The 26,663-nt window shown below is 42.9% G+C and overlaps 1 protein-coding gene across 1 annotated transcript; it reads left to right on the top strand.

Moving 5' to 3' along the window:
* Nucleotides 1–30: 30 nt before the first annotated feature.
* LOC115204172 (solute carrier family 2, facilitated glucose transporter member 11-like) lies at nucleotides 31–24,994 on the top strand. Its single transcript, XM_029769544.1, has 12 exons — nucleotides 31–320; nucleotides 504–602; nucleotides 1,594–1,754; nucleotides 1,933–2,057; nucleotides 2,209–2,338; nucleotides 2,444–2,592; nucleotides 2,801–2,988; nucleotides 9,950–10,060; nucleotides 17,199–17,300; nucleotides 21,977–22,052; nucleotides 22,143–22,270; nucleotides 24,201–24,994. The coding sequence occupies exons 1-12, from the start codon at nucleotides 297–299 to the stop codon at nucleotides 24,417–24,419; spliced, it is 1,512 nt and encodes a 503-aa protein (XP_029625404.1). The 5' UTR covers nucleotides 31–296; the 3' UTR covers nucleotides 24,420–24,994.
* The last annotated feature ends 1,669 nt before the right edge of the window (nucleotides 24,995–26,663 follow it).

Raw genomic sequence — 26,663 nt, 5'->3', positions numbered from 1 at the left:
GGTTGGAATGAGAAGCTTCATTTCCAAACATGGTTAAAACCATTTATTTTTGAGACAGAGGTAACAGCAAAGCTGTGTTGTATTCATTAGGTATATATTTTTCAAAGATAAATTACAAGCTCAACACATACAAAAAAAATTGACTATGACTAACCTTGTTATTTGCATGACAATCATTACCCAAAATTCCATCGTCTTCACAGCCCTAATGTTAACATGTCACCACTTTCAGTTAGACATCTGTTTTAGTTGAGTCTCATTTACCCTCATTCCTTGCATTGAACCAGGGACTAGCTATGGCACATGCCTTGATGCTTCTGGTAAGTGGCAATATTTGTGATTTTTCATGTATATATATTTTTTGATTGGCCATTTGTGACTAATGGTAACTACGCAATGCCCAACTATATCACTGCTTGTTTGGCAATTATAATCGCCAGTGCTGTTTTAGTTTTTATGGTGTATCGTTGCAGGCTTACTCATGTTTCCTCTTCTCTGTCCAGTTAGAAAGTCCTGTTCTTATTGCTGCCATTTTCATTAGTGGCATTGGTGGGACATTCCAGTTCGGCTTTCATATATCTGTCCTAACTTCACCTTCTTCTGTGAGTACTGGAGATCCACTTAAAGTATTTTTAAATGACAAAAGTAGACCACCATGTCAGTATTAACAGATACATGTTGCTTTGTAAACCAATCTCAGTTGTTACTATGCTAGTACTTCCTGGTTTGGGGGCTTATCTAAACTTATGAAGGGGAAGCTCCAGATAGCCCAGAATAAGCTGATCAGGGTAGTATTGAAGGTGAGTCCACGTACTCACATAGGCAGGAGCTGCTTTCAGGAACTAAACTGGCTGCCTGTTGAGGCTAGGGTGTCCCAGATTAGACTAGGTTTGGTTTACAGGAATATTTATGGTCCTGCGCCCAGATATTTAAGTGATTACTGTCCTCGTGTTAGGGATGCACACAATCACAGCACCAGATCAGGTGTTGCTGATGTGTGCTTATACAGGTTCAGGAGTAATGCTGGGAACGGTACTTTCTTGTATACTGGAGCCTCAGAATGGAATGAGTTGCCTCTGCCTATAAAACAACGTCCTCACTGGACAGCTTTAAAAACAAAGTAAATATATGTTTGATGTCTTCTGTGCCCATATGAATAACTGCAATGATGAGATAGACGTTCTTCTCTGTTTTTGTTCTATTATTTCACTGCCATACTGTGTTGGATCTTGTCTAGCCATCTTGTCTCAAGAGGACCACAGTGGAAATATGTCCCAGACTCTGTGTGTTATCCTCCATGATTTTATTCATGTGCATGTATGGCTTTTTCAAGTTTTATGTGTGCTTGTTTTTTAAAATGGTCGAATTAATAAACAAAACTAAAAAAAGTTGCACTCAAGTTGCTATAACAATAATGTAATAGCTCCGAATCACTATTTTCTCTCAACAAAGCAACAACTTCAGTTGGAGACGTGCACCAATGTAAACTGTAAATATTTTTTCTGGGGGAAAATGAGAAATGGTTTGAGATCCATAAATGTTTGACTGACCCAATTCCAAAACGTCACGGCCACCATCTTGGTATTACTGTAGTTCATAAAGGAGCTGGTGAACACCACATGTCTGCAGCGCTATAGTATATCCCTGGAACAGTGGGAAGTGACTCTCATCTGGTCCTTCATCGTCTCCATCTTCTGCATCGGGGGTCTCCTCGGGTCCCTGTGTGCTGGTCGCCTCTCATCAGCGTATGGGAGGTAAGTGGTAGTAGTAGAAAGTGTCAGGCTTCATACTGAGCCAAGACTTGGGGTATGCATCCTGGCCATGCAATGATTTTAGCCTCTTATTTGAAGGTGTGTTGGTGTGGTTACTATTTGTTGTAGTAGAACAGGAATTATGTAGATTTTTATTTCTTCCCCCCACCACACTTACCAGAAAGAGATGCCTGTTGTTGAACAACCTGTTTGCCATTGGCGGTGCTGGGATGATGCTGTTGAGTAAAACGGCCATGTCCTTTGAGATGATCGTGGTTGGACGTTTCCTCTATGGCATTAATGCAGGTATTCTGATTTTTCTTATGAATGGATTCCATTCATAAGAAAGGTCCATCCAAAACAAGGTCATCTTTATACCTGTCTTAATATCTCACTAGAGGATTAATGCTGCCAAACTGTCTGTGATAAGGTTTATCCTTTCTTGCGTGTGCTGCAGGTGTTAGCCTCAGTGTCCACACCATGTACCTAGTGGAATGTGCCCCCAAGAGGCTGCGAGGGATAGTGGGTGTGTCTGTTTCCACCTTTCTGTCCATGGGGAAGTTCTCAGGTCAGCTTCTGGGGATCAGGTGAGCTATCTGGTCCTAGTGTGTCAGTCAGGGATGCTTATATCACTTTAACCTGTGGTGAACAAACAATGTGATATTATTTGATAGTGTACTCTGTCCTTGCAGTGAGTTATTGGGGACAGAGGACAGGTGGCCTTGGTTGTTGGGCTTCAGTGGTGCGACCGCCCTGCTCCAGCTCTTCACCCTGCCCTTCCTCCCAGAGTCACCCAAATACCTGCTGCTGGACCGGGGCGACCGCCAGGGCTGTGAGAAGGGTAAGCACCTGGGTGGAGCCCTGAGGAATATTGACAGGTAATGGGTTGCCTAAGGAACACTACCTCACTAAAAATGTACTTGATGCAATTAGTGTTTTCATAATCATCCTCACAATCGTCATCATAATATCTGACTCAGCAGTCTATCTTATTGGGCTTTTATGTCCTTTTCCACTTGTGTATCTTACTGGGCCTTTCCCCCTTGTAGCCATCCGCAGGCTGTGGGGAAACGGAGACCACAGTGTGGAGGTGGAGGAGATGCTGGTGGAGCACGCCTCCATGAAGGGAGTCCGCAGCCACACTGTGTTGGACCTGATCCTGGACCAGGACTTACGCTGGCAGTTCCTCACCATAATCGTCGCCTTCACCACCCTGCAGTTCAGTGGCATCAACGCTGTGAGTTGCATGAAGTTGGTCCATGAGGATATTGTGTTTGGATGTGTTTGAGCAAGAGTTGGAGTTAGGATATACAAATATACCATAGCATGTCACTGTCTGATCAAAACCTACCTTAAGTCCGTTCAATTATACTGAACAAAAATATAAATGCAACATGTAAAGTGTTGATCTCATGTTTCATGAGCTGAAATAAAAGGGCACAAATTTGTTGACATCCCTGTTAGTAAGCATTTATATTTGCCAAGATAATCCATCCGCCTGACAGGTGTGGCATATCAAGAAGCTGATTAAACAGCATGATCATTACACAGGTGTACCTTGTGTTGACGACAATAAAAGGCCACTCTAAAATGTACAGTTTTGTCACACAAAACAATGCCACAGATGTCCCAAGTTTTGAGGGAGCTTACATTTGGCATGCTGACTGCAGGAATGTCCACCAGTGCTGTTGCCAGAGAATTGAATGTTCATTTCTCTACCATAAGTCGCCTCCAACGTCATTTTAGAGAATTTGGCAGTACGTCCAACCGGCCTCAAAACCACAGACCACGGGAAACCAAGCCAACCCAGGACCTCCAAAACCGGATTCTTCACCTGCGGGATCATCTGTGACCCAGCCACCTGGAAATCTGATGAAACTGTGGGTTTGCACAAACTATCAGAAACTGTTTCAGGGAAGCTCATCTGCATGCTTGTCATCCTCACAAGGGTCCTATGGTGGCGGTGGGGTTATAGTATAGACAGGCAAAAGCTACGGACAATGATCACAATTGCATTTTATTGATGGCAATTTGAATGCACAGAGACTTTTATTTATTTTTTATTTCATCTTTATTTAACCAGGTAGGCAAGTTGAGAACAAGTTCTCATTTACAATTGTGACCTGGCCAAGATAAAGCAAAGCAGTTCGACACATACAACAACACAGTTACACATGGAGGTAAACAAACATACAGTCAATAATACAGTAGAAAAATAAGTCTATATGCAAATGAGGTGAAAAAAGGGAGGGAAAGGCAAAAAAAAGGCCATGGTGGCAAAGTAAATACAATATAGCAAATAAAACACTGGAATGGTAGATTTGCAGTGGAAGAAAGTGCAAAGTAGAAATAGAAATAATCGGGTGCAAAGGAGCTAAATAAATAAATACAGTAGGGGAAGAGGTAGTTGTTTGGGCTAAATTATAGATGGGCTATGTACAGGTGCAGTAATCTGAGAGCTGCTCTGACAGCTGGTGCTTAAAGTTAGTGAGGGAGAGAAGTGTTTCCAGTTTCAGAGATTTTTGTAGTTCGTTCCAGTCATTGGCAGCAGAGAACTGGAAGGAGAGGCGGCCGAAGGAGGAATTGGCTTTGGGGGTGACCAGGGAGATATACCTGCTGGAGCGCGTGCTACAGGTGGGTGCTGCTATGGTGACCAGCGAGCTGAGATAAGGGGGGACTTTACTGAGCAGGGTCTTGTAGATGACCTGGAGCCAGTGGGTTTGGCGACGAGTATGAAGCGAGGGCCAGCCAACGAGAGCATACAGGTCGCAGTGGTGGGTAGTATATGGGGCTTTGGTGACAAAACGGATGGCACTGTGATAGACTGCATCCAATTTATTGAGTAGGGTATTGGAGGCTATTTTGTAAATGACATCGCCGAAGTCGAGGATCGGTAGGATGGTTAGTTTAACAAGGGTATGTTTGGCAGCATGAGTGAAGGATGCTTTGTTGTGAAATAGGAAGCTAATTCTAGATTTAACTTTGGATTGGAGATGTTTGATGTGAGTCTGGAAGGAGAGTTTACAGTCTAACCAGACACCTAGGTATTTGTAGTTGTCCACATATTCTAAGTCAGAACCGTCCATAGTAGTGATACTGGATGGGGGGCAGGTGCAGGCAGTGATCGGTTGAAGAGCATGCATTTAGTTTTACTTGTATTTAAGAGCAGTTGGAGGCCACAGAAGGAGAGTTGAATGGCATTGAAGCTCGTCTGGAGGGTTGTTAACACAGTGTCCAAAGAAGGGCCAGAAGTATACAGAATGGTGTCGTCTGCGTAGAGGTGGATCAGAGAATCACCAGCAGCAAGAGCGGCGACATTGATGTATACAGAGAAGAGAGTCGGCCCAAGAATTGAACCCTGTGGCACCCCCATAGAAACTGCAAGAGGTCCGGACCACAGGCCCTCCGATTTGACACACTGAACTCTATCAGAGAAGTAGTTGGTGAACCAGGCGAGGCAATCATTTGAGAAACCAAGGCTATTGAGTCTGCCGATGAGGATGTGGTGATTGACAGAGTCGTAAGCCTTGGCCAGGTCAATAAATACGGCTGCACAGTATTGTTTCTTATCGATGGCGGTTAAGATATCGTTTAGGACCTTGAGCGTGGCTGAGGTGCACCCATGACCAGCTCTGAAACCAGATTGCATAGCGGAGGTGGGATTCGAAATGTTCGGTATTCTGTTTGTTGACTTGGCTTTCGAAGACCTTAGAAAGGCAGGGTAGGATAGATAGTCTGTAGCAGTTTGGGTCAAGAGTGTCCCCCCTTTGAAGAGGGGGATGACCGCAGCTGCTTTCCAATCTTTGGGAATCTCAGACAACACGAAAGAGAGGTTGAACAGGCTAGTAATAGGGGTTGCAACAATTTCGGCAGATAATTTTAGAAAGAAAGGGTCCAGATTTTCTAGCCCGGCTGATTTGTAGTGGTCCAGATTTTGCAGCTCTTTCAGAACATCAGCTGACTGGATTTGGGAGAAGGAGAAATGGGGAAGGCTTGGGCGAGTTGCTGTGGGGGGTGCAGTGCTGTTGACCGGGGTAGGGGTAGCCAGGTGGAAAGCATGGCCAGTCGTAGAAAAATGCTTATTGAAATTCTCAATTATAGTGGATTTATCAGTGGTGACAGAGTTTCCTATCCTCAGTGCAGTGGGCAGCTGGGAGGAGGTGCTCTTATTCTCCATGGACTTTACACTGTCCCAGAACTTTTTTGAGTTTGTGTTGCAGGAAGCAAATTTCTGCTTGAAAAAGCTAACCTTGGCTTTTCTAACTGCCTGTGTATATTGGTTTCTAACTTCCCTGAAAAGTTGCATATCATGGGGGCTGTTCGATGCTAATGCAGAATGCCACAGGATGTTTTTGTGTTGGTTAAGGGCAGTCAGGTCTGGAGAGAACCAAGGGCTATATCTGTTCCTGGTTCTACATTTCTTGAATGGGGCATGCTTATTTAAGATGGTGAGGAAGGCATTTAAAAAAAATAACCAGGCATCCTCTACTGATGGGATGAGGTCAATATCATTCCAGGATACCCGGGCCAGGTCGATTAGAAAGGCCTGCTCGCTGAAGTGTTTCAGGGAGCGTTTGACAGTGATGAGTGGAGGTCGTTTGACCGCTGACCCATTACGGATGCAGGCAATGAGGCGGTGATCGCTGAGATCTTGGTTGAAAACAGTAGAGGTGTATTTAGAGGGCAAGTTGGTTAGGATGATATGAGGGTGCCCGTGTTTACGGCTTTGGGGTGGTACCTGGTAGGTTCATTGATAATTTGTGTGAGCTTGAGGGCATCAAGCTTAGATTGTAGGATGGCTGGGGTGTTAAGCATGTCCCAGTTTAGGTCACCTAGCAGCACAAGCTCTGAAGATAGATGGGGGGCAATCAGTTCACATATGGTGTCCAGAGCACAGCTGGGGGCAGAGGGTGGTCTATAGCAGGTGGCAACGGTGAGAGACTTGTTTATAGACAGGTGGATTTTTAAAAGTAGAAGTTCAAATTGTTTGGGTACAGATCTGGATAGTAGGACAGAACTCTGCAGGCTATCTTTATTTATTTATTTATTTATTTTTTATTTAACCAGGTAGGCAAGTTGAGAACAAGTTCTCATTTACAATTGCGACCTGGCCAAGATAAAGCAAAGCAGTTCGACAACATACAACAACACAGAGTTACACATGGAGTAAAACAACATACAATCAATGATGCAGTAGAAAAAAATAAGACTATATACAATGTGAGCAAATGATGTGAGATAAGGGAGGTAAAGGCAAAAAAAATGCCATGGTGGCAAAGTAAATAAAGTATAGCAAGAAAAACACTGGAATGGTAGATTTGTAGTTTGAAGAAAGTTCAAAGTTAAATATAAATAATATGGTGCAAAGGAGCAAAATAAATAAAATAAATAAATACAGTAGGGGAAGAGGTAGTAGTTTGGGCTAAATTATAGATGGGCTATGTACAGGTGCAGTGATCTGTGAGCTGCTCTGACAGCTGGTGCTTAAAGCTAGTGAGGGAGATAAGTGTTTCCAGTTTCAGAGATTTTTGTAGTTCGTTCCAGTCATTGGCAGCAGAGAACTGGAAGGAGAAACGACCAAAGGAGGAGTTGGCTTTAGGGGTGACCAGAGAGATATACCTGCTGGAGCGCGTGCTACAGGTGGGTGCTGCTATGGTGACCAGTGAGCGGAGATAAGGGGGGACTTTACCTAGCAGGGTCTTGTAGATGACCTGGAGCCAATGTGTTTGGCGACGATTATGAAGCGAAGGCCAGCCAACGAGAGCGTACAGGTCGCAGTGGTGGGTAGTATATGGGGCTTTGGTGACAAAACGGATGGCACTGTGATAGACTGCATCCAGCTTGTTGAGTAGGGTATTGGAGGCTATTTTGTAAATGACATCGCCGAAGTCGAGGATTGGTAGGATGGTCAGTTTTACGAGGGTATGTTTGGCAGCATGAGTGAAGGATGCTTTGTTGCGAAATAGGAAGCCAATTCTAGATTTCACTTTGGATTGGAGATGATTGATGTGAGTCTGGAAGGAGAGTTTACAGTCTAACCAGACACCTAGGTATTTGTAGTTGTCCACAAATTCTAAGTTAGAACCGTCCAGAGAAGTTATGCTGGACGGGCGGGCAGGTGCAGGCAGCGATCGGTTGAAGAGCATGCATTTAGTTTTACTTGTGTTTAGGAGCAGTTGGAGACCACGGAAGGAGAGTTGAATGGCATTGAAGCTCGTCTGGAGGGTTGTTAACACAGTGTCCAAAGAAGGGCCAGAAGTATACAGAATGGTGTCGTCTGCGTAGAGGTGGATCAGAGATTCACCAGCAGCAAGAGCGACATCATTTATGTATACAGAGAAAAGAGTTGGCCCAAGAATTGAACCCTGTGGTACCCCCATAGAGACTGCCAGAGGTCCAGACAGTAGGCCCTCCGATTTGACACACTGAACTCTGTCAGAGAAGTAGTTGGTGAACCAGGCGAGGCAATCGTTTGAGAAACCAAGGCTACTGAGTCTGCCGATGAGGATGTGGTGATTAACAGAGTAAAAAGCTTTGGCCAGGTCAATGAATACGGCAGCACAGTATTGTTTCTTATCGATGGCGGTTACGATGTCGTTTAGGACCTTGAGCGTGGCTGAGGTGCACCCATGACCTGCTCTGAAACCAGATTGCATAGCGGAGAGGGTGCGGTGGGATTCGAAATAGTCGGTAATCTGTTTGTTGACTTGGCTTTCGAAGACCTTAGAAAGGCAGGGTAGGATGGATATAGGTCTGTAGCAATTTGGGTCAAGAGTGTCACCTCCTTTGAAGAGGGGGATGACAGCAGCTGCTTTCCAATCTATGGGAATCTCAGACGACACGAAAGAGAGGTTGAACAGGCTAGTAATAGGGGTTGCAATAATTTCGGCAGATAATTTTAGAAAGAAAGGGTCCAGATTGTCAAGCCCAGCTGATTTGTAGGGGTCCAGATTTTGCAGCTCTTTCAGAACATCAGCTGAATGGATTTGGGAGAAGGAGAAATGGGGGAGGCTTGGGCGAGTAGCTGTGGGGGGTGCAGTGCTGTTGAATGCAGTAGGGGTAGTTAGGTGGAAAGCATGGCCAGCCGTAGAAAAATCTCTGCAGTAGATTGCAACACCGCCCCCTTTGGCCGTTCTATCTTGTCTGAAAATGTTCTAGTAAGGGATGGAGATTTCAGAGTTTTTGGTGGACTTCCTAAGACAGGTTTCAGACACGGCTTGGACATCCATGGCTGGCAGAGTGTGCTAAAGCAGTGAATAAAACAAACTTAGGGAGGAGGCTTCTAATGTTAACATGCATGAAACCAAGGCAATTACGGTTACAGAAGTCATCAAAAGAGAGCGCCTGGGGAATAGGAGTGGAGCTAGGCACTGCAGGGCCTAGATTCACCTCTACATTGCCAGAGGAACAGAGGAGGAGTAGGATAAGGGTACGGCTAAAAGCTATGAGAATTGGTCATCTAGGATGTCCGGAACAGAGAGTAAAAGGAGCAGGTTTCTGGGGGCGATAAAATAGCTTCAAGGTATAATGTACAGACAAAGGTATGGTAGGATGTGAATACAGTGGAGGTAAACCTAGATATTGAGTGATGATGAGAGAGATATTGTCTCGCTATACGTGACGAGATCCCGAGGCCCATTGTCGTGCCATTCATCCGCCGTCATCACTTTGTGTTTCAGCATGATAATGCATGGCCCCATGTCGCAAGGATCTACACACAATTCCTGGAAGCTGAAAATGTCCCAGTTCTTCCATGGTCTGCATATTCAACAGACATGTCACCCATTGAGAATGTTTGGGGTGCTCTGGATTGATGTGTATGACAGCATGTTCCAGTTCCCACCAATATCCAGCAGCTTCGCACACCCATTGAAGAGGAGTGGGACAACATTCCGCAGTCCAAAATCAACAGCCTGATCATCTACGCCAAGGAGATGTCATGCTGCATGAGGCAAATGGTGTTCACACCAGATCCTGACTGGTTTTCTGATCCATGCCCCTACCTGCATATATGTATTCCCAGTCATGTGAAATCCATAGATTAGAGCCTAATGAATTTATTTAAATTTACTGATTTCCTTATATGAACTGCAACTCAGTAAAATCTTTGACATTAATGCATGTGGCGTTTTTTATATTTTTGTTCAGATTAGATAGTCTGATTAAGTGATGAACCGTGTCATTCTGCTCCTCTGCAGGTGTACCTTTACTCATTTGACGTGTTCCGTACTGCAGGGATCCCCACACACCAGTTACGCCATGTTGCCTTGGGAACCGGTCTGTGTGAGGTTTCTACCTCCATGGCCTGTGTGAGTCATGTTTTACCATATCCCTCACCACTAACCCTTATTAACCCTATATGAACCTTGATGAACTGTGAAGGTTCATTTCTGTACAAAACAGTTAATCTGATGTAATACTTGCAGAATAGAAATACTTGCTTGATATACAGTTTTTTAAATGTATTTTTATTTAACCTTTATTTAACTAGGCAAGTCAGCTAAGAACAAATTCTTATTTACAATGACGGCCTACACCGGCCAAACCCGGACGACGCTTGGCCAATTGTGCGCCGCCCTATGGGACTCCCAATCATGGCCGGTTGTGATACAGCCTGGATTCGAACCAGGGTGTCTGTAGTGACGCCTCTACCACTGAGATGCAGTGCTTTAGACCTCTGAACCAGGGTCTGTAGTGACACCTCTAGCACTGAGATGCAGTGCCTTAGACCACTGAACCAGGGTCTGTAGTGACGCCACTAGCACTGAGAAGCAGTGCCTTAGACCGCTGCGCCATTCGGGAGCCCATACAGTACCAGTCAAAAGTTTGGACACACCTACTCATTCCAGGTTTATTTTTTATTTTTACTATTTTCTACAAACTATGAAATAACCCATGGAATTACATTTCTGCCATCAATTGTGACATTGTGGGAGGATACACAACCTTCCCATTAATGGCAACGTATTTCTTAGCCACTATAAATGCTAGGTTACACAGTTTCTTCTGACAAGTCTCCAGAATCAATATTTCCAAACAAACAAAAACAGGGAGAAGGGAGGATCTGTAGACATGCTGAGATAAAATAACATACACTTTGCCAGAACTCAGCCAGCCTTCACAAGAGCATAACATATTGAAATATGTCCCCTTTTGTGTTTTACACCTCCAGCAGAGGAATTACATTTCTGAGTACATGGTATTCAGTTTCACTGGCATATAGTACATACGTTCTATGAATGTTCTGAAAACTGCAGTAATTTATGTCTGAGATTATATGTACATGGCTGGGCATTCAAACATATCTTTATCCATTCATCATCAGTAGTGTCTTCCCAGGTCTTCCTCACATTTTTGTTTTACATGTTTTGTGTCATCGGGGAAAGCCTCTATCAACCCTTGATACAGTTTGGAAATCAACTTTAGAGGTTTGTCAGACTGACTTAAAATAGTTTACATCTTTGAAGCTTCTGGCTTGTCCAGTGTTTGCTGCACAGAGAGAATAAAGTGTTGCATTTGTAAAAGTTCACCTCAGCGCCGTCACAGACTGGTCTTCCCTGGTTGACTGACCCTGCTGAGACCCCTGTCACCATCTGATCCTGCTGAGACCCCTGTCACCATCTAATCCTGCTCATATGAGGCATGAAAAATAATTACTTTGGCATACATTTATACAGAACATTATATTAAAATTAATGCAATAACGCTTGACAGAAGATCTTCTCTATGCATTACAGGGATATGGCTCTGAATATACTATATATACAGCAACACCTCCCCCATAAGCATTCCTGATTCTTCTATATACAGTGGGGGGAAAAAAGTATTTGATCCCCGCTGATTTTGTACGTTTGCCCACTGACAAAGAAATGATCAGTCTATAATTTTTATGGTAGGTTTATTTGAACAGTGAGAAACAGAATAACAACAAAAAAATCCAGAAAACGCATGTCAAAAATGTTATAAATTGATTTGCATTTTAATGAGGGAAATAAGTATTTGACCCCTCCTCAAAACATGACTTAGTACTTGGTGCCAAAACCCTTGTTGGCAATCACAGAGGTCAGACGTTTCTTGTAGTTGGCCACCAGGTTTGCACATCTCAGGAGGGATTTTGTCCCACTCCTCTTTGCAGATCTTCTCCAAGTCATTAAGGTTTCGAGGCTGACGTTTGGCAACTCGAACCTTCAGCTCCCTCCACAGATTTTCTATGGGATTAAGGTCTGGAGACTGGCTAGGCCACTCCAGGACCTTAATGTGCTTCTTCTTGAGCCACTCCTTTGTTACCTTGGCTGTGTGTTTTGGGTCATTGTCATGCTGGAATACCCATCCACGACCCATTTTCAATGCTCTGGCTGAGGGAAGGAGGTTCTCACCCAAGATTTGACGGTACATGGCCCCGTCCATTTACATTTACATTTAAATCATTTAGCAGACGCTCTTATCCAGTGCGACTTACAAATTGGTGCATTCACCGTCCATCGTCCCTTTGATGCGATGAAGTTGTCCTGTCCGCTTAGCAGAAAAACACCCCCAAAGCATAATGTTTCCATCTCCATGTTTGACGGTGGGGATGGTGTTTTTGGGGTCAGGCAGCATTCCTCCTCCTCCAAACACGGTGAGTTGAGTTGATGCCAAAGAGCTCCATTTTGGTCTCATCTGACCACAACACTTTCACCCAGTTGTCCTCTGAATCATTCAGATGTTCATTGGCAAACTTCAGACAGGCATGTATATGTGCTTTCTTGAGCAGGGGGACCTTGCGGGCGCTGCAGGATTTCAGTCCTTCACGGCATAGTGTGTTACCAATTGTTTTCTTGGTGACTATGGTCCCAGCTGCCTTGAGATCATTGACAAGATCCTCCCTTGTAGTTCTGGGCTGATTCCTCACCGTTCTCATGATCATTGCAACTCCACGAGGTGAGATCTTGCATGGAGCCCCAGGCCGAGGGAGATTGACAGTTCTTTTGTGTTTCTTCCATTTGCGAATAATCGCACCAACTGTTGTCACCTTCTCACCAAGCTGCGTGGCGATGGTCTTGTAGCCCATTCCAGCCTTGTGTAGGTCTACAATCTTGTCCCTGACATCGTTGGAGAGCTCTTTGGTCTTGGCCATGGTGGAGAGTTTGGAATCTGATTGATTGATTGCTTCTGTGGACAGGTGTCTTTTATACAGGTAACAAACTGAGATTAGGAGCACTCCCTTTTAAGAGTGTGCTCCTAATCTCAGCTCATTACCTCTATAAAAGACACCTGGGAGCCAGAAATCTTTCTGAATGAGAGGGGGTCAAATACTTATTTCCCTCATTAAAATGCAAATCAATTTATAACATTTGACATGTGTTTTTCTGGATTTTTTTGTTGTTCTGTCTCTCACTGTTCAAATAAACCTACCATTAAAATTATAGACTGATCATTTCTGTCAGTGGGCAAACATACAAAATCAGCAGGGGATCAAATACTTTTTTCCCTCACTGTATATTATATCATTGTATTGCTACTGCTGTATCATCAAATGAATTATCTAAGTGAGTCTCAGAAATGGCTAATATATGAATGTTATTGATTTCATGAACCTTATTTCTAAGGTTACATATATTAATATGGGCTATTTCCAGCCATTTCCTGGGTAGCTTATCAGAGAGAGACATAATATGGAAAAGAGCAAACAAAGCAAGAGAGAAATATACATTCAGCAGTCTATTAATCAGTTGGTGTGTGCTGTGAGGTTGAAGCTACAAACCCATAGGCTTAGCTTTCTCATCTCTTCCAGGCTTTTGGGTGGGAGGGTGGACAATGAACCTGTCATAACGGATGTAAGCAATGTCCTCATGTGCTCTGGCAGTGTTCATGGCTGGGATCAGTTCTTTCCTCTTCTGGAGCACAGCTTCAGGATAGTCCTCGTTGAGGATGATATACGTTCCTCTCAAGTTCTTGGTTCGTTCCAGAACAGCTATCTTGTCCTTGAACCTCAGGAACTTGACAACTATTGGCCTGGGCCTGTCACCTGGGTTGGTGGTGGGTTTTCCAGTCCTGAGGTCATGCTCTACCTCAATCTTCCTGTGGTCCATTTTTAGTTTCTCTGAGATCATTCCCTTACTTTGTTCTCAGACTCCGCCCAGGTCTCATGGATATTCTGCAATTCCGTCAACAACCATGTTGTTCCGCCTTGATTGTCCCTCAAGATAATCTCATTTCTCCATCATTGTTATCATTGATTCCCAAACAGAACTGATGTCCTCTCACAATGACTTACAGATTGCTGTCATCTTGCCGTTTTCCTGTTTCAACTCATCGAGCTGACCCTGGGAGAACTGCAAACTGTTATTTGGGTCCTGGATCTCTCTGGTCAGGTCGTCCATTTCTTTTATTAGTTGACTCCACCAGTATTTGGACACAACACTTGAAGCAATTTTCTTGTTGTTGTAACAACTGTTTAACTATTTTTGTTAGTTTAAAATATCCTTCACCTGTGATAGAGACAACACTGTCCTCAACGGTACTCCTGCCGGCTTTGGTCTTCGTCATGGTAGCAACATAGGTTTCGCTGTTACTCCTCATAATTCCAAACATGGCATATCGCAGGTAAGATTGGAAACAACAAACAGCAGACCACCAGAAGCCCGGGACAATCCGTGGTCCCAGCCACAATGGCTAACCACATTGCGGGCTGCGTTCAACCCCTCAAGAAAATCCTGCTAGCTTAATAGGCAGCTAGCTAGCAGCTAGGCTAGGTGCTACACCAAGCAGCTCCTCAGACCCAGCCTTGGTCGGCAGGATCACTGGACAGATGATAGCGGTACCAGCAACTGATGCTAACCGCGTCACGGAATCCAAACACAAAAGGTAGCTAGCTAGTAACCAAACTTATTCAATAGTCCAAAACATCAAACCGAGCTCTCCCTCATTCCGCGTTCAACAGGAAGTGACGTGTTGTGCAGTGCATTCAAAACACCTGTAATCATCTGATCCTGCTAAGACATGATGAGCATAGTTTTGTGTACAGTACTGACTGTGCAACATGACAGTGAAGCCTGTAGAGCTGTTTATACTGTGTCAGTGTGTAAAGTAGGGAATTGGCTAGGGAAACTGACAGATCAATAACGTTACATTGCTATACTGACTAAGATTAAGGCAAAAATATCTAACGTTAGTCAACTTTTGGCTAGCTCTATGGTGCACCAACTAGCGAAAATGAGCCAAGTTAATTTACTTCTGTTGAAACAGGACAAAACAAGGCTACGGAATTAGAGGGAGATGCCTCTGGAATCCATACACTGAGTAGGTGAAGTTATGGAGATTGTACTCCTATTAGAGAGACGGCGAGAGAGACAATTCCTCAGTTTAGGGTTCCTTAATGTGATTGGAGATGAACAATGTTTGCAATTCTGTGCCATGTCACTCAGCTTTGATTATCCAATTAACTGTCCATTTATCCATTTAAGATGTGGTAGTTTTGGTATTCACGCACAGTGATGAATAAATTGGTCAGAAAGGAAATAATGTCCAAAACTGAGATTTGTGTTCACAGCAGTAGGTGGCGACACTTGGTAATGAACTAAACACTCTGCCAGCTTGTGATAGCTGTGACGTTATCACTAAGTTCTTAAAGGGACAGGCTTTCTTACAGCTTCAAAACATTTCCATACACACAACAGCTGTTAGATACTGCTACCTGACAGATAGCTGGAGGCTAGAGCTGTGGTAGCCACTAGTTAGCTAGCTAGTTCAGTCACTTCAGACAACTTGAGTTGAGAGGGGTTGAAACATTAGCTAACGTTACATGTCAGTTACAATACTAGCTCAGCACTGGGAATATTTTTTCTTCTTCAGTTAAGTCAAACAGCAGTTACCTTGCCAGCTACATCAGTGAAATAAAGAGTAGCCAGTTTCTTCTCTGCTTGCTTTTACAACTCTGAGAAAAAGCACAACATACACAGTCAACAGCTACCTCTGTTTGCACGCTCTGGGGTGTCCATGTGGTCCTAAATCCAACTGTCTGAAACCACCAAACATCCTACCCGACCGCTCTGAGGCATCCGCATGGTCCTAAAGCACACCAATGCCGCTTTTTGTATCACAGTGCAATGATAAAACTGAGGGGGGGGGACAAAATGCTATTTCAGAATGTGGGGGCATCATGTCCTACCCTACCACAAGGAAAGTTGCGCCCCTGACTGTTCTTAATTATACAACTACCTTTTTTGCCAAAGATGAGATGCTGAAGAAGAAAAAATTGCTCGATCATACAGATATTGGTCCACTAATACTAGTAATGTCCTAAATGCTCTACTTTTCTGAAATAATATTTTATAATAGTTTTTTTTTAAGTGTTCTGATTTTTCAGGGGGTGCTGCAGTACCCGCAGTACCCCTACTTCCCACGGCTATGCATGCATCATCTTTTGTTTGACCTTTAAGAGGGGTTGGTCAACAAGACTTACATGTTCTCAAGCCCGTAACTACAGTTGAAGTCGGAAGTACAACTTAGCCAAATACATTTAAACTCAGTTTTTCACAATTCCTGACATTTTTAATTCTAGTAAAAATTCCCTGTCTTAGGTCAGTTAGGATCACCACTTTATTTTAAGAATGTGAAATGTCAGAATAATAGTAGAGTGATTTTATTTCAGCTTTTATTTCTTTCATCACATTCCCAGTGGGTCAGACGTTTACATATACTAATTGAGTGTTTGGTAGCATTGCCTTTAAATTGTTTAACTTGGGTCAAACGTTTCGGGTAGCCTTCCATAAGCTTCCCACAATAAATTGGGTGAATTTTGGCCTATTCCTCCTGACAGAGCTGGTGTAACTGAGTCAGGTTTGTAGGCCTCCTTGCTCACACACGCTTTTGCCCTTAAGCCATTTTGCCACATCTTTGGAAGAATCTTGGGGTCGTTGTCCATTTGGATGACTCATTTGTGACCAAGCTTTAACTTCCTGACTGATGTCTTGAGATGTTGCTTCAATATATCCACATAATCTTCCTCCTCATGATGCCATCTATTTTGTGAAGTGGACCAGTCCCTCCTGCAGCAAAGCACCCCTACAACATGATGCTGCCACCCCCGTGCTTCATGGTTGGGATGGTGTTCTTCGGCTTGCAAACCTCCCCCTTCTGACCCACTGGAATTGTGATACAGTGAATTATCAGTGAAATAATTTGTCTGTAAACAATTGTTACCTTGCCAGCTTGGAAAATTACTTGTCATGCACAAAGTAGATGTCTTAACCGACTTGCCAAAACTATAGTTTGTTAACAAGAAATTTGTGAAGTGGTTGAAAACCATTTTTAATGACTCCAACCTAAGTGTATGTAAACTTCAGACTTCAACTGTATTTACTAAGAGTGCCCCACCCCTGTGGCATTGTATTTATGTCCAGTTGACAGTGAAATTCCTAATGTTACTATTTGACTCTGATCGTTAACCCCCCTTTGGTATGACAGGTGATGGTGATTGAGAGCACAGGAAAGAGGCTAATGCTCTATAGGGGTTACCTATGCATGGCAGTTACCCTGGGTCTCCTGACCCTTACACTCTACCTGCAGGTAAGTCAAACATTATAAGTGTTGGCATGTGGACTAATATGTTGTTGAGTTGTGTTCTTACACTGGTACAGTCATGCCCTATGAGAGATGTATGACTGCGCATGTGCGAAAATAAATAAAAGTGCATTTTCCCCGTTCTGGTTAAAACACCAATGATGAACATGTGTGTTTATTCCTCCGTTAAGTAAACCGGTATTCCTGTCCTGAAGATGTCAGCACCAACAGGTTATGGGCCCAGGAGGGAACATGAAAGCCGATGGAATAGATTATATTTCGACGGAGATGAAAAAAACTAAGAGTTATTGGAGACAAAGTTTTTGGGGCACTTGCGTTTGCTTGGGCTAAAGGCCGCTATATTGAGCGTGGATGAAGATGAAGAATACAGAGAGAAAAATGAAGAAGCCTACGCCGAATTGATACAGGTTTTGGATGATAAAAGCCTTTCCCTGATAATGAGAGAAGCAGCAGATGATGGGAGAAAAGCGTTGAAGATATTGAGGGAACATTATGCAGGTAAAGGGAAGCCACGTGTGATTAGCCTCTACACTGAACTAACTTCTCTTCAGAAAGCCGCTGACGAAAGTGTTACGGACTATATCATTCGTGCTGAGACGGCTATTACAGCACTGAGAAATGCTGAAGAGACTTTAAGTGACGGGCTGTTGATTGCAATGATTCTGAAAGGTTTGCCCGAATCATTTAAGCCGTTTGCCATCCACATAACGCAGAGTGACGAGCCCACAACTTTTGGCGAGTTCAAAACCAAGTTGAGGAGCTATGAAAGCACCGAGAAGTTTAGCGCCATTTCCACTGACGACAACGTGATGAAGGCAAGTAACATTAAAGTTAGCTGGCCAAGAGGGAGAGATAAAGGGACCGAGATAACCTGCTTCAACTGTGGCCAGAAAGGGCACAAGGCCCGGGAATGTACCGTTACTGGAGAGCGCAAAGAACGGAGAAAGTGGTGTAGTTTTTGCAAGAGCTCCACTCATACTGACGCAAATTGCAGACGAAAAAGAAGAGACAATGTGAAACAAGCAACAGATGCTGAATGCCACACATTTGCATTCAGAATAAGTGACTGTCAGGTTAGTGGACTGAAACAGAAAGGGCTGATGGTTGATACGGGAGCAACGTCACATATAGTCACGGACATCGGGAAGTTTAAGGAGTTTGACGAGACTTTCAAACCGGAAAACATTCCGTGGAGTTGGCTGACGGAACAAGAACGAATGGTGTCGCGGAGAGGAGAGGTGCAGCGGAGGTTTACCTGAGAGACAACACGGGTCGTCGGGTAAAAACAACGCTGACGAAGGCGCTGTACGTGCCATCGTTTCCACAGGACATTTTCTCTGTTAAAGCAGCGACAGCCAACGGAGCTTCAGTCAACTTTCGACAGGGGTGTAACAAGCTCATCCACAAGAACGGTACCACTTTTGACATCGAGGAGTACAATAGACTTTACTATCTTAACACTGTAAGTGATGAATATGATGATGGATGTCATGGGTGCTATGATATTCACACATGGCACAAAATTCTTGGCCACTGTAATTTTGAGGATGTGTCAAAGTTAGAAAATGTGACAGAGGGAATGAAAATCACAGGTAAGATTGACAAATCTACCCTCAACTGTGAAATCTGCACTCAGGGAAAATTTGTTCAGAGCAGAAACAGAGAGCCTGATGAAAAAGCAAAAGCGGCTCTTGAGCTTGTGCACACTGATTTGGCTGGCCCTATTGAGCCAGAGGCGAAAGATGGGTTCAGATATACTCTAGCATTTACGGATGATTATTCAGGGGCAGTTTTTGTGTATTTCCTAAAAGCAAAGAGTGATACTGTAAAAGCTACTGAGAAGTTTATTGCTGATGTGGCCCCTTATGGGAAAATAAAGTGTGTCAGGTCAGATAATGGCACAGAGTTCACAGCCAAAGAGTTCCAGTCACTGCTCAGTAAGAACGCCATAAGACATGAAACTTCAGCCCCTTACTCACCCCATCAAAATGGGACCGCTGAGAGAAATTGGAGAACACTGTTCGAAATGGCAAGATGCATGCTACTTGAAAGCAACCTACCAAAGAACTTGTGGACATATGCTGTAATGACTGCTGCAGTAATTCGCAATAGGTGTTACAATAAGCGTGTAGGACAGACTCCACACTACATGTTTACTGGGAGAAAGCCTGATCTTTCAAAGATGAAAGAATTTGGATCTGTTTGCTATGCATATAGACAGAACAAGAAAAAGTTAGACTCAAGATGTGAAAAGGGTATTTTTGTCGGGTATGATAAAAATAGTCCAGCATACCTAGTCTACTACCCAGACACTGGGAAAGTTCTTAAAAACAGATTAGTCAAGTGTGTTACAAAAGGTGTAGTCGAACACCAAACTCAGACAGATTTGGAAATCAGTGATGATCTTCATGGGGAGAGATTTGAAAACCCCATGCCGAAAGCCAAGATGGCAGATCAAAACTCAGAAGAGACACAAGATGTGCAAATTGAGACTTCAGATGGTCAGAGTCCACGCTATCCAGACAGAGCGAGGATGAAACCCCAGTACTTAAAAGACTATGAGTGTAAAGTGAAATGTGATGACCAGATACCACCTAGTGTTGACTACTGCTACAGAGTAATGTGCAATGCACCACAAACCTTCAAAGAAGCAATGATTTCACCAAAATCAGAGATTTGGGCTACTGCTATGAAGGAGGAGATGGATTCCCTTAGTGAAAATGATACATTCACATTAACCACACTGCCAGAGGGTAAAAATGCAGTGGGGGGCAGGTGGGTCTATGCGGTCAAAAACAATTCAGATGAGACTGAGACATACAAGGCAAGATATGTTGCAAAGGGGTATAGTCAAGTGGCAGGAATAGACTATAAGGAGACTTTTTCTCCAACTGCAAATATGACATCAGTACGCTGTTTGATGCAGCTAGCAGCTCAGTATGACTTAGAGTTACATCAGATGGATGTCAAAACAGCATATCTACATGCTCCTATTGACTGTGAAGTGTACATGGAGCAACCAGAGGGTTTTGAAGTCAGGTCAGATACAGGTGAGCAACTAGTCTGCAAACTGAACAAGTCACTGTACGGCCTGAAACAGTCAGGAAGGAACTGGAACAAAATGTTGCATGATCACCTTAGTGAAAATGGTTTTACACAGAACCCAGCTGATCACTATGTTTATAACAAACAAACTGCAACAGAAAGGATCATTTTGATAATTTGGGTCGATGATCTAATTATCGCTGCTAGTGATAGTGACTCACTCACAAGTGTAAAAGAAATGTTAAGTGAAAAATGTAAGATGAAAGATCTTGGGAGGCTTGGACATTTCCTAGGCATTGATTTTACACAAAGTGAAGGGAAAATAAAGATGAACCAAACAAGGTACTGTAAAACAAGGTCAACACCATGTGAACAAAAACCAAACTTTGATGGTGATGGTGAACTTATTGATTCAAAAAGGTATCGTGAAGTGATAGGCAGCTTGATATATGTGATGACATGTACAAGACCGGATATCAGTTGGATTGTCAGCAAGCTGTCACAATACCTATCAGAACCAAAAGAGCAACACTGGATAGCAGCTAAACATGTGTTGAGGTACTTGAAGGGAACAATGAATCAGGAGTTGTGTTACAAAAAGGGGGTGGAAAAACTCAACCTCATAGCATATAGTGATGCTGATTGGGCAGCAGATCAAAGTGACAGACGAAGCATAACAGGGTATTGTTTTAGTTTAACTAAATGTGGACCTGTCATTTCATGGAGGTCTAAGAAGCAGCCAACAGTAGCTTTATCTACATGTGAAGCAGAGTACATGGCACTGGCTGCTACTACACAAGAAAGTTTGTACCTTGTACAGTTATTGGGCGAGATGGATAGTGAGTGTCAATATACACCAGTAACAATCTTTGAAGATAACCAAGGTGCAATTGCTCTGTCAAAGAACCCAGTATGTCGTCAGAGATGTAAACATGTCGACATCAGATATCATTTCATTCGATCTGCACTCAGTGATGGTAAAATAAGTATTGAATATTGTCCAACGGCAGACATGGCTGCAGATGTTTTGACTAAACCTGTAACGAAGTTCAAAAATGAAAAATTCTTGGGTTACATGTTTGGAATATAAACTGACATTTGTGAGATGAATAACTGTAAGCTAAATGTGTTGATAAAGTTAGGTTGAATACGACTTGTACAGTATAAGAGCAAGTGGGGGTGTTGGCATGTGGACTAATATGTTGTTGAGTTGTGTTCTTACACTGGTACAGTCATGCCCTATGAGAGATGTATGACTGCGCATGTGCGAAAATAAATAAAAGTGCATTTTCCCCATTCTGGTTAAAACACCAATGATGAACATGTGTGTTTATTCCTCCGTTAAGTAAACCGGTATTCCTGTCCTGAAGATGTCAGCACCAACAATAAGCAACACACTACTGTCATCAACTACATAGTTTGTGGGTTACATCTTTACCACAAATGGAATAATACTCATTGCTAATGAATGAATGGAATTCTCTGAGGCATGTCATCCAGCTCTAAAGTTCACAGAATGTCCCTATATATTATCACTGGGTTACATCAATCTTTTACAGTGGGTGTAAACAACAATGGCTCATTAATAAGTTACACCTTTGTTGTTTGTTGTTCAGATCCAAGTTTCCTGGATGCCTTACTGCAGTATGCTTCTCATCTTCATCTTCATATTCTTCTTCTCCAGTGGACCAGGTGGGTTCTATACCCTGACGTATGACTAAGCCAAGCCAAAAAAATGGATCAACTTATTTATCTGGTATTTTCATTGTTTATTGCTCCTAGCTGGAGTGACAGTGGCTCTACCTGGTGATATCTTCAACCAGTCGTTCAAATCAGCTGCCTACACCATCGGCTGCACCCTCAACTGGCTGGGCCTCTTCCTCCTGGGGTTGCTCTTCCCCCTCATAGTGGTGAGCACATCAGCTTCTCACACCTTGTCTTTGTATGTACACTACCGTTCAAAAGTTTGGTGTCACTTAGAAATGTCCTTGTTTGTGAAAGAAAAGCAAAGAAAATTGTCCATTAAAATAACATCAAATCGATCAGAAAAACAGTGTAGACATTGTTAATGTTGTAAATGACTATTGTAGCTGGAAACAGCTTTTTTATTTATTTTTATTTTAATGGAATATCTACATAGGGGTACAGAGACCCATTATCAGCAACCATCACTCCTGTGTTTCAATGGCACGTTGTGTTAGCTAATCCAAGTTTATAATTTTAAAAGGCTAATTGATCATTAGAAAACCCTTTTTCAATTATGTTAGCACAGCCGAAAACTGTTGTCCTGATTTAAATAAGCAATAAAACTAGCCTTCTTTAGACGAGTTGAGTATCTGGAGCATCAGCATTTGTGGGTTCGATAACAGGCTCAAAATGGCCAGAAACAAAACTTTATTCTGTAACTCGTCAGTCTCTTCTTGTTCTGAGAAATGAAGGCTATTCCATGCGAGAAATTGCCAAGAAACTGAAGATCTCATATAACGCTGTGTACTACTCCCTTCACAGAACAGCGCAAACTGTCTCTAACTAGAATAGAAAGAGGCGTGGGAGGCCCTGGTGCACAACTGAGCAAGAGGACAAGTACATTAGTGTCTAGTTTGAGAAACAGAAGCCTCACAAGTCCTCAACTGGCAGCTTCATTAAATAGTACCCGCAAAACACCAGTCTCAACATCAACAGTGAAGAGGCAACTCCGGGACGCTGGCCTTCTAGGCAGAGTTGCAAAGAAAAAGCCATATCTCAGGAAAAAGCACACAGACACTGGACAGAGGAAGATTGGAAAATGTGTTACGGACAGACTAATCTAAGTTTGAGGTGTTCAGATCACAAAGAAATCATTCGTGAGAAGCAGAAAAAATGAAAAGATGCTGAGGAGTGCTTGACGCCATCTCTCAAGCATGGTGGAGGCAATGTGATGATCCGGGAGTGCTTTGGTGGTGGTAAAGTGGGAGATTTGTACAGGAAAGAAGGGATCTTAAAGAAGGAAGGCTATCACTCAATTTTGCAACGCCATGCCATACCCTGTGGCCGGTGCTTAATTGGAGACAATTTCCTCCTACAACAGGACAATGACCCAAGGCACAGCTCCAAACTATGCAATAACTATTTAAGGAAGAAGCAGTCAGCTGGTATTGTCTATAATGGAGTGGCCAACACAGTCACCGGATCTCAACCCTATTGAGTTGTTGTGGGAGCAGCTTGACCGTATGGTACGTAAGAAGTGCCCATCAAGCCAATCCAACTTGTGGGAGGTGCTTCAGGAAGCATGTGGTGAAATCCCCTCAGATTACCTCAACAAATTGACAACTAGAATGCCAAAGGTCTGCAAGGCTGCAAATGGAGGATTCTTTGACGAAAGCAAAGTTTGAAGGACACAATTATTATTTCAATAAAAAATCATTATAACCTTGCCAATGTCTTGACTATATTTCCTATTCATTTTGCAACTCATTTCATGTATGTTTTCATTGAAAACAATGACATTTCTAAGTGACCCCAAACTTTTGAACGGTAGTGTATATATTCTTATTCCATTCCTTTATTTAGATTTGTGTATTAGGTAGTTGTTGTGGAATTGTTAGTGCAACAATATCTAACATGTAATCTGTCGGAACTAGAAGCACAAGCATTTCGCTACACTCTCAATAACATCTGCTAACCATGTGTATGTGACCAATAAAATTTGATTTGATTTTATACACAACCACAAACAGGTGTAACAGTTGTACCTTAAGTATTGTGACACTAGTACCTTACATAGGTAAAGGTACTCTTATTTGATGTGTAACTGTGGCAGCTGATGTCACACATACACTCACAGTATATTCTTATACACAGGAGAATTTGGACTACTTTTGTTTCCTGATTTTCTTCATCTTCTGTTTCCTGTCTGGGGTGTTTGTGTGGTACAACGTGCCTGAGACCAAGAACCGCACTGTCATGGAGATCACGGCCGAGTTTCAGAGGATGCATCCCAAAAGGGGATCCTCGGAGGAGGGAAGGACAAGACCTCCTGAACCCAGTCATATCAAGGCATGCACAACCACCAAATTCTGAACATTTTCCATAATGAATGACAGTGTGTCTGACTTGCACATTGTTTTGTCGTTCCTGTGAAAACATTGTCTTTGTGAAAACTCCTCTGTTAAGATTTGCCCCACACATCCATGTCCAGTCTGCTGTCATCTTGATTGCAAATCAATAATTTTGACCTTTATGATGGTAAGTATTGTGTGATTAATAGGTGGCCCAGAGAGTTAACATTTTTAAGTAGTTTTAGTATTCTGAGCAGGCCAAGGTCTGTCGTCATCATGCTCTGGCCCCAGCCATACAGACACTAATCAGGCAGGAAAAGGTTTTACCTCTGACACCTACTTGTAAAGGCAGCATTCTGTGCATACTTTACTGATGAACAAGGTAAGGTACATCATTTTAGCATGATTCAATCAGCTCACCTTGAGTTTCTTATTGGTGAGTCAGCAGGGCTGCCATGCATAGCTTATCTGTCTGATTTATTACACTCACTTTGAGAGTATTTTTTTCATTACTGTGGTGTGTAGGATTATTTCAAATGGAAACTTATGTCTACTGTCTATATTCACGAGAAAAACAGTACCAGTGAAAAGTTTGGACACATCTACTCATTCAAGGGTTTTTCTTTATTTTTACTATTTTCTACATTGTAGAATAGTAGTGAAGACCTCAATACTATGCAATAACACATGGAATTAAGTAGTAACCAAAAATATATTTGAGATTCTTTAAAGTAGCCACCCTTTGCCTTGATGACAGCTTTGCACACTTTTGGCATTCTCTCAACCAGCTTCATGAGGCAGTCACCTGGATTGGATTTTAATAACAGGTGTGCCTTGTCCTTAATGCATTCGAGCCAATCAGTTGTGTTATGACAAGGTAGGGGTGGTATACAGGAGATAGCCCTATTTGGTAAAAGACCAAGTCCATATTATGGCAAGAACAGCTGAAATAAGCAAAGAGAAATGACAGTCCATTATTTTAAGACATGAAGGTCAGTCAAGTTTCTTCAGGTGCATTTGCAAAAACCATCACGCGCTATAATGAAACTGGCTCTCATGAGGACCGCCACAGGAAAGGAAGACCCAGAGTTACCTCTGCTGCAGAGGATAAGTTCATTAGACTTAGCTGCACCTCAGATTGCAACCCAAATTAATTCTTCACAGAAATCAAGTAACAGACACATTTCAACATCAACTGTTCAGAGGAGACTGCGTGAATCAGACTGTCATGGTCGAATTGCTGCAAAGAAACCACTAATAAAGGACACCAATAAGAAGAGACTTGCTGGGGCCAAGAAACACGAGCAATGGGCATTAGACCGGTGGAAATCTGTCCTTTTGGTCTGATGAGTCCAAATTTGAGATTTTTGGTTCCAACTGCCGTGTCTTTGTGAGAACAGATGATCTCTGCATGTGTGGTTCCCACCGTGAAGCATGGAGGAGGAGGTGTGATGGTGTTGGGTTAGTTTGCTGGTGACACAGTCGGTGATTTATATAGGATTCAAGGCACACTTAACCAGCATGGTTTCCACAGCATTCTGCAATGATACGCTATCACATCTGGTTTGCACTTAGTCTCACTATCATTTGTTTTTCAACAGCACAATGACCCAACACACCTCCAGGCTGTGTAAGAGCTATTTGACCAAGAAGGAGTGTGATGGAGTGCTGCATCAGATGACCTGGCCTCCACAATCACCCGACCTCAACCCAATTGAGATGGTTTGGGATGAGTTGGACTGCAGAGTGAAGGAAAAGCAGCAAACAAGTGCTCAGCATATGCTTTTCCAAGACTGTTGGAAAAGCATTCCAAGTTAAGCTGGTTGAGAGAATGTCAAGAGAGTGAAAACACTTTTTGTGGTTACTACATGATTCCATATATGTTACTACATGATTCCATATATGTTATTCCATAGTTTGCCTTCACTATTATTCTACAATGTAGAAAATAGTACAAATAAAGGGAAAACCCTTGAATGAGTATGTGTCTAAACTTTTGACTTGTACACTATATATCCTAATGTAAAAGTAATTGCTTTAAAAGTATGAAGTCATTAATTTGTGTGTTGTTTTTGAAAATCTTTCAGCTTTGTTCAGATCTCAGAAAACTTGGTATTTGCAATCTCGAGCCAAACGCGCGTCGCCCTCTGAGTGTGTGGGGGTCTGATAACATATTATCGGTGTTTTAAGCCAGCCGTACGTGCAACCAATTCATGGGGAAGATGCGTAGGTCCCAGAGCATCCACACCCACTTAACTACCGAGTC

This window comes from Salmo trutta, chromosome 12 (assembly GCF_901001165.1).
Source record: "Salmo trutta chromosome 12, fSalTru1.1, whole genome shotgun sequence".
In the NCBI taxonomy this organism is placed as follows: Eukaryota; Metazoa; Chordata; class Actinopteri; order Salmoniformes; family Salmonidae; genus Salmo; species Salmo trutta.
Note: the sequence above shows the minus strand (reverse complement) of the source record. Positions and strands in the feature narration are given on the sequence as shown.

Coding starts and splice junctions, on each gene's coding strand:
- LOC115204172 (XM_029769544.1), top strand. CDS start 297: ATGGCACATGCCTTGATGCTTCTG. Junction 321..503: donor CACATGCCTTGATGCTTCTG/GTAAGTGGCAAT, acceptor TTCTCTGTCCAG/TTAGAAAGTCCTGTTCTTAT. Junction 2,989..9,949: donor AGTTCAGTGGCATCAACGCT/GTGAGTTGCATG, acceptor GCTCCTCTGCAG/GTGTACCTTTACTCATTTGA.